At 39.4% G+C, this 13079-nt stretch overlaps 1 protein-coding gene across 1 annotated transcript; it reads left to right on the top strand.

Moving 5' to 3' along the window:
* The first annotated feature begins 1731 nt into the window (after positions 1 to 1731).
* LOC127956195 (leucine-rich repeat neuronal protein 3-like) lies at positions 1732 to 12399 on the top strand. Its single transcript, XM_052553973.1, has 2 exons — positions 1732 to 2039; positions 8798 to 12399. Exon 2 carries the CDS (start codon positions 9123 to 9125, stop codon positions 11241 to 11243), a length of 2121 nt encoding a protein of 706 aa, XP_052409933.1. The 5' UTR covers positions 1732 to 2039; positions 8798 to 9122; the 3' UTR covers positions 11244 to 12399.
* The last annotated feature ends 680 nt before the right edge of the window (positions 12400 to 13079 follow it).

The following is a 13079-nucleotide window of genomic DNA, read 5'->3' as shown; positions in this document are numbered from 1 at the left end:
AACTGCTATTTCTAGCTAAAATACAAGTTCTTTTATTTCTTAAAAAAAAAAAGGTTGTCTTACCTGAATCAGGAGAGACATATGCAGTTAAAAAAAAGGACTTCTGTTGACTATTGCTTGGTGGAACACTAGTTTATAGTTCAATAACCTGGCATGGGCAGTTTATGACTGACAAGCATCGAATCCATTAGACATAAATATATTATCATAAATTAAAATCAGTTTTAAACAGTTTAATAATAATGTTTACAACAGTGCAAGTATTGGCTATAATGGTGGTTTCAGAATCAATACGCTTTAGATTTAAAATTACTTTTGTTAAAGGCTCTTCAGAAAACTTTACAGGTTCTATGTCTTTGTCAGAGGCTGTAAGACCATCTTCTCTAAGTTTCTTGTAAAAATATTTATAACTGTGGGACTGTAGTCAATAAACTGAAATGCCCTCTAAGGCCTTGTCTGTCAGAAAACAGATGCAGCGAAATGCCACGACGAAACCGCCTCACAAATTCCTAATATTTCTCTAAATTTTTTCATAAATCGGGGCATGGACAAATGAAAAACCTGGTACTTGCTGACATCAACCAAAACCCAGATTTATGCTTTTATAGCAGATGCACATTTTTTCTTCGGCAGACCAGTCTCCTGATGCCAGAACAGAAAAAAAATGGTTCAGTGTCCGACCCTATTGGGAGTTTTATTATGAGTTATATCCCTGTTTTCTCAAGGTGTGTGCAGTCCCGAGGGTGAGCTGTGAAGGACCTGTGCATGGGCTGTAAAGCAAGACAGACCCGTTTCAGGAAAGCACCTTCACAGTGAATTCATCCCTAAAAACAGGGTCACAGCAGAAGGATGTATTCTGTCAGAGTTCCTGAAACAAGAACCAAAAGAATTGGATACACGCAAAGGCAACCTTCAGCTTCCAGATTTTTTTTTTTATTTTGTCCCAAAATTCTTGTTGGTGGGCAGTTCTGGTCCTTAAATGAAGTTGCTACACCTTTTCTGCATTCTCATTAGGTAATCTCATTGTGATTACCCAAGTTTTCACATCTTTTAAATGTTTGAAAATGATACAATTATTTAAAAAACAAAATGATTGTAGCCAATTAATAATTATAAGCATTTTTTTTGGACAAAACAATTGTATGTTATTTTATTGTATATCTGCAGTCTCATGAATGATTTATTTAAATGATCTTTAATTATCTCAGTGTATTACAGTGTAATTTCAGATAAAAAGCCTATCCTACATGGTTTTGATTAAGTTTTCATTGTAACAGCAACAAACAATAACAATATGCACTGATTTTGTAAGTCAAGACTGAGAACCTGTTGAAATTAACTTAAATTAAAAAAATAAACCAACCCTGAGAAATATTCACTGGAGTGTGACAACTAGCATTTGTTTGCCTCCACATTATGCTTTAAACGTGAGGTTATATTAATTTAAAAACTATATAAACACACGATAATCTTTCATACTCTTTCTCATAGAAAAAATCTGAAAAACAAAACAACAACAACCCCAAAATAAAACGCAATCAGAAATTAATATCAACATATTATCTATCCATTTTCTTCTGCCTCTCCTTATTTTTTCAACTGTTCTTGTCTGACAGACGCGGCTGTTTAGCCAATCAGCTGCGAGAGTTTCTCTCCGCCCCGCCCCTATTGGTTGATCTCTGGAGATTCAGGGGCTGTTCCGATATTAATGACCGCTGGGCAGACAGCGGCATGTCAATGTGACAACCGAACGAGCGGCTGCAGATGCGCCTCTGAACGCGGAGGAAGGAGGAGGTTGTCAGTGCGAGGGGCTCTAAAAAGCTTCCAGACGGCTCTCACCTGGTGGATTTTGCCTCATTCGCACGGCGAAATCTTAACGTTAGGAGTGCGACACGCTACTATTTATCCATCTGCGTAAAAAGAAGACGGCGCGCGCTTATTTTCATTTGCGTGGCGCGGGCTTTCCGCTCTCTGGAGCATTGCGCTAGATGAACGGAATACATGCCGCTTAATTGACCGGAATGACTTATGTTGAAACGGTAAGTTTGAACATTTTCCGATCCACCTCATCTATTTGGTTGATAAATATTAACCTTAGTTGGTTTTTACTGCATGATCATCCACATTCAAGTTGAGAGAATATGCGTCAGAGTGATTAGTTTACTGCAAAACGACCGTGAAGAAGCAGACATGGAGGGAAATGGATAACAAGCACGTAGGTAGTCGAATAAATAGCCATGCCAACCTGGAGCACAGAATTCCTGTTGCTGGGAAGTCAGTGCTCCAGTTTGTCATGCATATTTTTTTTTGGACACAAGGCACGTCCTGGACGAATAGCCACAGGCAGTCTTGCATCTGGCTGTTCTCAATGTCCCTTAAATCACCCTGTTGCCGTCCAAGATGTTCTACAGCACCCCTATAGCACATGAATTTCAAATGCAGTCGCCTCGAGCATCCACTGTACAGTAAGTATCGTTAAATGAATGTATATCACTTTGAATGGAGGCATTGTGATTCTGAACCATTCGTCTGATCTGCATGCATTGCTTCAGCCTAATTTATACAGTCCACAGCAAAACACCTCCTATGCAGATGATGACATTTTTACCCCAGCTGTTAATCACACAACCAGCGAGTTTGTCTTCCCACATCTCTTTGTATATGGACGCGGTTAGGAATCATTGCAGACTGGCATTGCACTTTCTAAACCACAAGTCAGAGGTTGTCTTACGGATTGCAAATAGTATTTATGTGTTTGCAATGCATGCATTGTTTTAACACATATTTGGGGTAACTCAGTTCAATTATTAAAATGAAAAATATTAAAGTATTTAGATATAAAAAAAATGCATCACATAAATATCCATATATGATCCTCTACTAGCAAGCAGATACCAATTAGATCACTTGGTTTCACGGGCAAAATAAAAATATAGAAAGATTGGGCTTTCCCATAGAGGACCTTAGTGGGACCATCACAGGGCCTGGGACTGCCATTACTAGTTGCCCCTCACTGATGCCGGGCCACTGACTTGTTGCAAAGCGAAAATGTTTGTGGCTTATTGGTAGACAATACACTCTAACCAATTTGTGTCCTTGGAGTCTCTTTCATGCCAAACTCTCCAAACTCCTAAGAGGTCTAAAAACCTGAGCAGGCAATTCTTAATCACAGATGTAATCACATGGGCCACTCGATGGCTGCACTAATTAACAGACAATAAGTAAAACCCTTGATATTAAGGATCTCTCAGACGCGGCTTCTGTGAGCACACTGGAGTGTTTAACTGATCTTAGTACCTCTTTGTATGACGAGGTGCTGGAAAATTGCTTTCTCTGATCGTTGCGTCATACTAAACAGTTTGAAGCACAAATCAATGGTGGATGTGTGGTTTGAAATCCAATTTATGCAAGCCTGCATTGTCACTGCAAAGTGGTGTGGGCTTCGAAACAAAACATCACAACATGAGTGTTGAAAAATAGCAAGTGTAGCATTTCATTAGCTTAACACTTCATCAAACAAATGAAAGATTAAAATGCTTTCATGTTCTGGCAGAGCATAATGCTAGCCACACTAATATCATGGGTTTAATTCTCATTGAAAGCATACCTTGATTGCACTGAGGGTCACTTTGGTCCTTTGTCAAATGCATTAATGAAAATGTTAATATAATATCTTAATATAGAAGACATGCAAAAACATGAGGAATTTACATTTAGAGCTATATATTTTTTTGTGTAGTTGTACCTGCCATGTCTAAAACAAATAAGGAAAAAAAAAGAAAGATCTAAGGCAGGGAACACTCTGTCTGTCTGTTGAAAAGGTCGCCACACTCCACGTTGTCTCATTGTTGCAAAAGCCTCGACTAGTTCTGTTTCAAAATATAGACTTTAATAAGAGAATATGATAGCAGCATATGCTATCTGTGTTTTCACGAGTAAACAGAGCAGAACCATCTGAGAAGCACTGCTGTGCTCTCCATCTGTTCTTAGATTAGACTTATACCTGTAGTAGAGGCATCCGGTGCAGTATAGAGCACATACTGTGAGAACTGGGATCTCATTGTGTCTAAAAAGTCAAGTTAGAGATGTTTATAACACAATAAACCATACACCGCTACACCAATAGTATGACTGACACCTGCTGTTGGGAACATGCTTTCAATCAATCAGGCCCAATTAGAGTGAAATGCTGTATTTGTACCCTGGGGAGATTTGATTGGTTTCCATAATTAGATTTGTCATATACTGTATAGTGTAGTTTAGGGAAGAAATTATTCTGCTCATTGTGCATGGTATTTTTTTCCTAGTGCTGGGTTATGCATGTTAGAGCAAATAGCAACGTTACATGTCTCTGGATGACCAATGTGGTTATAACGATATGAGTCATAATTTTCATAGAGCATATTCGGAACCTTCTGGAATTCTGGAAAACTCTTAAAACTCAATGAGAATGTAAAGTTGGAGTTATTAAATTATATATCTATAAATACATTTAATTAGTGCTTGCATGGTAGAACTGTATTGATATACCCCTTTTTACTTTCTTCCCCACGTATTTAGCCTAATATCAAAATAAAAAAAAGGTAATTGATGTTTACTATTCAAAATCCACTCTAATATTTGCTAAACAAATTGTGATTTGTCCTTCCACCTTGCAACTATTTGCGAAGTGACTGACGATAAGTAATCAAATAAGTAAGAGTTTGAAGTCGACACGACACCGCGACGCAACCGAATCAATCAAATATCACAGACATTCAGAAGCATCTTTCATGGTAAAGATGGTTTTGCATTTGATTTGAGGGTGCATGCACAGCCGAGAGACAATAAATAATAAATAAAATAAGATGCACGCTGAGTGTCATGACAACAGCAAAAGTGGCTTTGATCTGGCATTTCATTTAAATAGAACCAAATATTAAAACCTGTGCTTTAGTACATCACCACTGTTCTTTTTCTGCCTTGCAAGCGCTGATATTTACTTCAGCTTAATTTATATAAGCACAAACTAGATTTTCTTAATAGAGCAAATCAGCATCAAACAATCAGTAACAAAATACCAGAATTGTTAACGTACACTTGAATTAATTGAGGGAAACAAACGACGGCAGTGGAAAAGCTGTAACCTGTGGGGTCCATCGGTTAATTTGGAACATTGATTCTGCATTAAATGTCGACTCTGTGCTGATTTTGTGAGCACATAGGAGCAGGTGCAAAGGGAAACATTCCTTGAGCATTGCACTGGAAACTTCATTATGCACACACATTGCAAAGCAACGCCTGTTTAATGGACTCTTCCCTTACCTTGAAAATAGTGTAATGGCAAATCAGTGAAGTACAGGGCAGGGGGAGGAGCATCAAAACAGACTATGCCACCCATTGTGAAGCCTATGCAAACTGGCTGGCACCTAGACCCTTTGCGTCTTCTTCTGGTCTGAGAGAACAGCTTACACAGAGCATGTGAAGACAGGAGGGGAAAAATAAGAGCTTAAGTGAAACACAAAGAGGAGCTAGAGCATAGGTTTAAGAGCAGGGGTGTCTTTCTGTAGACATTTGTATGAATGAGCGAGAAAAATTCTCAAGACCATTTGAACAATATTTCCTCTGAATCATCTCTATAATACAAAAGGCTATTTCTACAGGAAGCAATTCCACCTCTGCCCTACTTTCTGTACATGCGATCTGTCTGACAGAAGTTTAACTGCAAAAAGAAAGCCTACAGCTACCTACACCTGGGATCCTATGCATTTCAAACAACCATGTAAGCTTGCTGGTCAGTTAAATGTTACTTTTATGTTCTAACCCTATATATATATATATATTTATAGTGCTTATAATAATTAGCTTAAAATAACCTGGAGATGGAGTGGCTAGGAAGAGGTGGCTTGAGACCTGTAAGGAATAAAACAATAAAATCAAAATACATTATTGTATTTGCTATTTTTAGAAATAGTGTGCAAGTCTAAAAGGTGCAAGTTTTTTTTCTTATAAAGATTAGAATTAGAATAGAGAGTGCTAGAGTTAGAGGGTCAAAAAAAGATGGAAGAGATGTGTTTTTAGCCGATTCTTAAAGATTGAAGCATTAATGTATGTGGATCCCTATTTAAAAACAGCTATTTTCCAGTTTGCAGAGGCACTTACTTGGGGTTTAAGGGGACCACAAGCTCAGTTATCAGTCCCCAGCCCAAGATTTACAGCCTATCTCAAACAACTCAGCCCAAAGCAAACACAGGAGCCGGGCTGCCACCATTCAGCCTGAGTTACTTCCCAGGGTCAGTAGGGCTTCTGCCCACTGGACACATTTATTCAAACATGCCACTATATTTTCAAGATGATGCTAGCTAGCTCTGTGATATCATGTCTGACAAATAATAGCGGGAATGATTCTCTGACTCCTCTTCTCTCCAATTTCGTTGACTGACTCTGCAGTACATCAGGACAGTGATTAGAGGCATCCATCTTGAAATTCCATTTTCTCTGGTATTAGTTGCATTTCTCTCCGTCTCTAAAAGTGTGGCACACTATGCAAGGTATTGGCACTTAAGCTCTATGAGCAACGGTGTTGTTCTAAGTTCTTACGTTTGTAGGTTCTCACCTACACTTAACAGGGTTAAGCCTAATTTCCTTCATTTGTCTTTGACTGGAAATTTTTATGGGTGCGCCATACCTTTATTGCAGTTACAGAGTCAGTGGAGGTTAATACAGGTTTAGTTGTATCAGTGTACAGCTCCCTCTCCTGGGAGTGTTTTCTGTAGATACTCTTAACAGAAACAGCCTCCACAACACAATCATGAGCCAGCCATAACACCCCCTAAAAAAAGAAATTATTTACCATCACAGAAACTAGTGCTGTAACATGATTATTTCTGGAGGATAGTGTATCGATTTTGTAGTCTTAAAATGACTAAAATAACTCCATTAATCTTTTTTTTTTTAAATGTAGCCAAATAATTACATTCTGAAATAATGTACAGAAATCTAACAGTTGCAGAGGATGCTGTTGACTATGGAAACCTTGATTTAACACACTCATAGCAGTGCAAAATTATTCATGCCCCACTGAACTACACCTTTATTATGCATTGTTAAATGGTCCTGTTCACGATGTGAAATCACTGAACACGGAAACTCTGGCCCTGCATCAAAAGCATGACCTTATCTAAAAGGGAAAGATGAAAAAACATTCCTGCACAACAGAAAATATAAAGAAGGCTAAAACATTGCACGTGGGTCGCCAGAGCAGTTCTCCTAAATACATCATAATTCCAAACATTTGTTAAATACTAAATCATAATTTTAATATCTTAATACTCTTAATATCTTGGAAAATCAGGAATCCAGAACTATCACAATTTAAAAGAAGAGACTAAAGATTAGAATAAAAACAAACTGCAGTTTCATTTATTGCACATTAACGCTATGCTGTCAACAGACAAGCATGCTTACGTACTGCATTAGTAGTGAACCTGCACTGTTAGAGAGAACATGCAGGTGCTGTAGGAGCAGTGCTCCATTTAACACGTCAGGAAAATAGGCCATTCGTGTCAGTCAGGAAAACTAGATGCATTTTCCAGTATTTATGGCTGACACAGGTATTGTCAAACAGCCATTTTCCAACCACTGTGAGAGTAGCGGCCCATCTATGAGGTGTAATAAACACCTAAATTTAAAAGTCCTCATTAGGCTTATTAACAATGTGATGGTTGTTGTCTATGGGACAATTCAGTGTAGTTCCTAGCATCTCTGTTTACAACACAAGTACACTTTGGTGATAGAGAGACAACAAAACAGGTGCAGTAACCCCCGACCCAGACAGAAATCAGCTGATCTGGGGAAGACCCTATATATAATGTACTTCAAACAGATTTTGTTGCTGCAAATATTATTCATCATAAAGGTTCCTGTACTGAAGCTTTTTCTGAGTGTTTGGATTAATGAATAATCTTGTTGCCTTGGAAAATCACATATTTCGCCCCCTCAATTACTCAACCAAAAAACACACTCTCACCTCCACAGAGCTTTGAGGGATGAACTCTGGGTTTCTCCATCTGTGAAGCTTACTGAAGACTTTCTGTGGTATCCTCACTTCATCACCTTCCTTAGGCACTGAAGTTGAAAAGAGGGATGATAGATCGTGTGATGGAACAGACTCTTTCTTTCTGTCTGTCTTGCTTGCTTGCTTGCATTCTGGCTATGGCACATTTCATAGTAACCCTGGTGATACGGACAGCTCTAACATAATTGCTGATTTTTCATCAGCATTCCACATAGTACACCAAAGAGTTAATTTTGACAGTGGAACAATAACACATTTTGTTTAAAAGTAATGTTGAGACCTAATGTGCCATTTGCCATTTAAATATCTTGTGTTCAGGGCATGGTATATGTTGCTTATAGCCAATTGTGATATTTTCACTAAAGTGGAGTATAGCGAGAATGTTTTTTGTATATGGATAGAAAATTTCATCATGGTGAGTTGCGTCTGGCGAATCTACCTTTAAAAAAAAAAAAAGCAACCCTATTAATGCCTATATGTCAAACATACTAAGCTTCATAATTCACTCATTTTTCAGCTTCAGAATCCCAAAATAATATCCAAGGTGAAGGACATGCATATCCGTATGTCAAAGGCTTAGCGTGCAAGGTACTGCTGAATAAAATGTCAGCAGACATCACAGGGCTTTAATGTGGCTTTTGTAAATGTCAGCATGCCTCTGTCTTGCCTTAGTGATGCCCTTGCATTTTTCCGGTAATTATATGCTAATATTTTTCATCTCTTTCTTCTTATTTTCTTCAGGTAAGTGGATTAGGCTGTTGATGGCATCATCTGTATTATTAAAAGAAATTAACGACCTTGCTTCTGCCTAACTGAAACCACCGCTACCTGATGGTGACCTTTTTACCTTTATCTACCCAACCAGTAAAATTGCATACACCACCTTCAGTCTGAATTACGGGAGACGGGACATCGCATCTGTTGACAGCACATCAGTCAGGGCCTAGGGAAGGCCCTCTGTTGGATTGAAGTGATCACCACAAATGGTTGATTATTTTTTGAAGTGAAGTGCTTTTGCCACAAAATTTTTAAGAACCAACTACTAACTGGTGGGAACTGTGCCAAAATGAAGGACATATCATTCACGGATTATTTGCTACTGGGTCTTGCAGTGACTACCTTGGTTCTTGCTACAGAAGAGAGATTCAGTTGTCCAAAACTTTGTGTATGTGAGATTAGACCCTGGTTTTCCCCTAGCTCTGTCTATATGGAGGCTCCCACTGTTGACTGTAATGACCTCGGACTTTTTGACCTGCCCATGAGATTGCCATCTGATACACAAGTCGTTTTACTGCAGACCAACAACATTGCTAAGATTGAGCACCCATTGGATTACCTGCCAAACATCACTGAGATTGATCTCTCCCAAAACAACCTGTCATCAATAAGTGATGTCAATATTGGCCACCTCCCTCAACTCTTATCCCTACACATGGAGGAGAACTGGATATGCGCCCTACAAGACAACAGCCTTTCTCAACTGACCAACCTTCAGGAGCTTTACTTAAATCATAACCTTATCTCCCTCATTTCTCCTGAGGCTTTTCGTGGACTTCAGAGTTTGCTGAGACTTCACCTCAACTCCAACCGACTTCAGAGTATAAAAAGCGAATGGTTTGAGCCCTTACCAAATTTGGAAATTCTAATGATTGGGGAAAATCCTGTCCTCTCTATTCAGGATATGAACTTCAAGCCTCTGAGAAACCTTCGTAGCCTGGTTCTTACTAGAATGAACCTGTCACAGATACCAGATGACTCACTTCTGGGCCTTGACAATCTTGAGAGTATCTCATTCTATGATAATACATTCCCTAAGGTACCCCATGGTGCTCTCAGGCATCTGAAGAGCCTCAAGTTTTTGGATCTTAATAAGAACCCCATTGGGCGAATTCAGAGGGGTGACTTTGTGGACATGCTCCATCTTAAGGAGCTGGGCATTAACAGCATGCCTGAGTTGGTGTCCATTGATAGTTTTGCCCTGAACAACCTCCCAGAACTGACCAAAATCGAAGCCACCAACAACCCCAAACTTTCCTACATACATCCAAATGCTTTCTATAGGCTGCCGAGGTTGGAAACTCTAATGTTAAATGGCAATGCTTTAAGTGCCCTCCACAGGATAACAGTAGAGTCCCTCCCAAATCTCCGGGAGGTTAGCATGCACTCTAACCCCATCCGCTGTGACTGTGTTGTGCGATGGATGAACATGAACAAGACAAACATTCGCTTCATGGAGCCTGATTCCCTGTTTTGTGTGGAACCTCCAGAGTATGAAGGTCAGCATGTGCGGCAGGTTCACTTCAGAGAGATGATGGAAATCTGTCTGCCTCTCATCTCTTCGGAAAGCCTCCCCACACAAATCAGTGTGGAAAGAGGGAGATCTATGTCTCTTCACTGCCGTGCCTTTGCTGAACCTGAGCCAGACATATACTGGGTGACTCCGTCAGGGAGAAGGGTGATCCCAAATGCTGTTTCTGCAAGATTCTACATGCACCCTGAAGGCACACTCGATATTTATGATATCACTGAGAGCGAGGCTGGATTGTACACATGTGTGGCACACAATCTTGTTGGGGCAGACCTGAAATCTGTCTCAGTGGAGGTAAATGGATACTTCCCACAACCTGTCAATGACTCATTGAATGTCAACATTGAATCTGTACAGACCAACTCTGTTTTGATATCCTGGAATGCCTCTCATGGTAGCCTGGCACCAAACATTAAGTGGTATACAATGCCCACTGCAAACCATCCAACTGTGGCTTTCACAGCTAGGGTAACATCTGACGTGACTGTATATAATCTCACACATCTCAGCCCTGCTACACAGTACAAAGTGTGTGTGGACATTCACAGCATCCATCATAAACATGACAGCAGATGTGTCAATGTCCTGACTAAAGGATTAGAACAAGACGTAAAGGACTCTGAGAGGTGGGACATGGTGCTGATTGCTGCTTTTGGTGTGCTTTTCATTGGGATCTCAGTGGCTTGCTTTCTTATTTATGTCTTTATGAGGAACCACTGCATTTATGGAGAACTGAACCGATACCCTTCCAAAATGGCTCTGATGTCTGAGACCAGCCAGCAGTCTCCCTTTACAAGGCTCTGGATTTCTGGGAAAGGAATGCCAGCTGCTGTTGAGGTGCAAGCCACAGTCATAAATGTGTTGGACAATGCATTTTAAGCTGCACTTGCAGAGGACCACAAAAACTAAAAGCAAATTGACAGGGCAAGAGCGGAGAACTTGCTTTTCCAACTTGCCATTTATCTTTTTGCCTTGATACAGACATCAAATTCAAATGGAAGGGATGTCTAAAAATCTATAACTAGCTCTATAGCCCCTCATCATGAGCTGTCAGATGTGGCAAGTGGCAGTGGAACAGTGGTTAACTAGCGAGAGGCAGAGACTTGCTGCTAAAATATGCAGTGTGATATTTCTAGGCTATTCACTGAAAACAGATGATATTAAGATATCAGGAAGGTTTTTTTTCTCATACCTGACTGTTAAATGTGTAAAGAGTAGTGGAACAGTCCTTTTGGTCCCAAGCAATACCGTCTGTGCTGTACGACAACCATATAGGTGTGTTAGGGACCCGAGGGTTTGTTGAGAAGGAAATCTAGTAGAATAGATGATTACAGTGATTATGATTTAATTATGACTTTTGATGAATTATGTTGTTTTTCTATTTAAAAGCAGATCTGTCTTTTCATGCCTAAAATTGTTATATATTCTATCCAGAAATGTAACAGGTATCTTCTGTGCAGTAGCCAGGCAGTACAAACGAGTGTGAATTACTTGCAGTATGAAAGATACAACTTAAGTAACGAGACTAGTCATTTGCTGAATAAAACACAAATGTACATCTTAAGGAATCTATATACATAAATGTATATTATATTTGATTATATTACCTTCAGGACTGGATGTTGTTGAATGCAGACACTTTAAAAGCATCTCTCAGACATAAATTGCAGAAGGTTGATCATGACAGGGTAAGTGCCTACTCCTGAATCTTAGACCAGAAAAAAAGAAAGGAAGCGAGAGAGATAGCGAGAGTGAGAAAAAAAAACACTTTTGAATGTTACTTATAATGGTTTCCTGAGAGATCCCTGGAGAACAGAGCCATGATTCCAGCCTCACATGCAAATTTGTGCAAATAATATATTGAGTATTTTTAGCATAAACATGGTTTAAAGCATTGCGTCTTTGCTTTGAGTGTGAAAAAGCGATTTTTACATTGACTGTGCTGTCTGTTCTACCCTAAGCACATTAGTCAATGAGACCAATGTGCTCAAGGTAATTTCAAAACTAAATAAATGTCAGCATTTTTTTCTTCTCATGGTGGAATCAGTATTTTTACTGATCTAAGTTCTAGGGAAAAGCCTTACCATGATTAACAAACATGTCTTGATGGAATAGTTCATCTAAAAATGAATGTTCTCATGTTGTCATGTTTTTCCAAAGTCATAGGACCTTTTCTTCTGCAGAACACAAAAGAAGGTTAGCATAATCTCCAAGGTGCTCTTACCGGTGCAATAGAAGTGAATAGGAATAGACACTGTCAAGCCTACAAAAACAAGTCAACATGGAAAATGTGGCAGTGCAAATGAGCAATGAATAATAAATTAAACGTTTGGAAAATAACAGCTTAGACGTTCTGCTAAACTTGTGTTGGCAAATGACAACATTTTTTTTTCTGGAGAACTATTCTTCCATTGGCATAAAGAGGGAACTGCCTGGTTCAAGTCAAGACAACCGAATCAGCTGCAAAGAATCACATTGTATTTGCTCCATTTAAGATCCAGCACAGACTCACAACCCAAAAAATTACAAACATGACAAATGCTCGTCAGCCACTGACTGACACGGAGGATTTGTCAGACAGTCATGCTCATACATCAGCGAGGCTTTCAGCAGTGCAGACAAGCCTTTTAGAGGCCGGCTATCAGTCAAACACAAGGAGAGCTAAATTATAACTCAAACTCTATGCTGGCACTGTTCAGGCAGACTGAAATCCAC

This window comes from Carassius gibelio, chromosome B4 (genome assembly GCF_023724105.1).
Source record: "Carassius gibelio isolate Cgi1373 ecotype wild population from Czech Republic chromosome B4, carGib1.2-hapl.c, whole genome shotgun sequence".
In the NCBI taxonomy this organism is placed as follows: Eukaryota; Metazoa; Chordata; class Actinopteri; order Cypriniformes; family Cyprinidae; genus Carassius; species Carassius gibelio.
The sequence above is the reverse complement of the archived record's forward strand: the minus strand, read 5'-3'. Positions and strand labels throughout refer to the sequence as shown.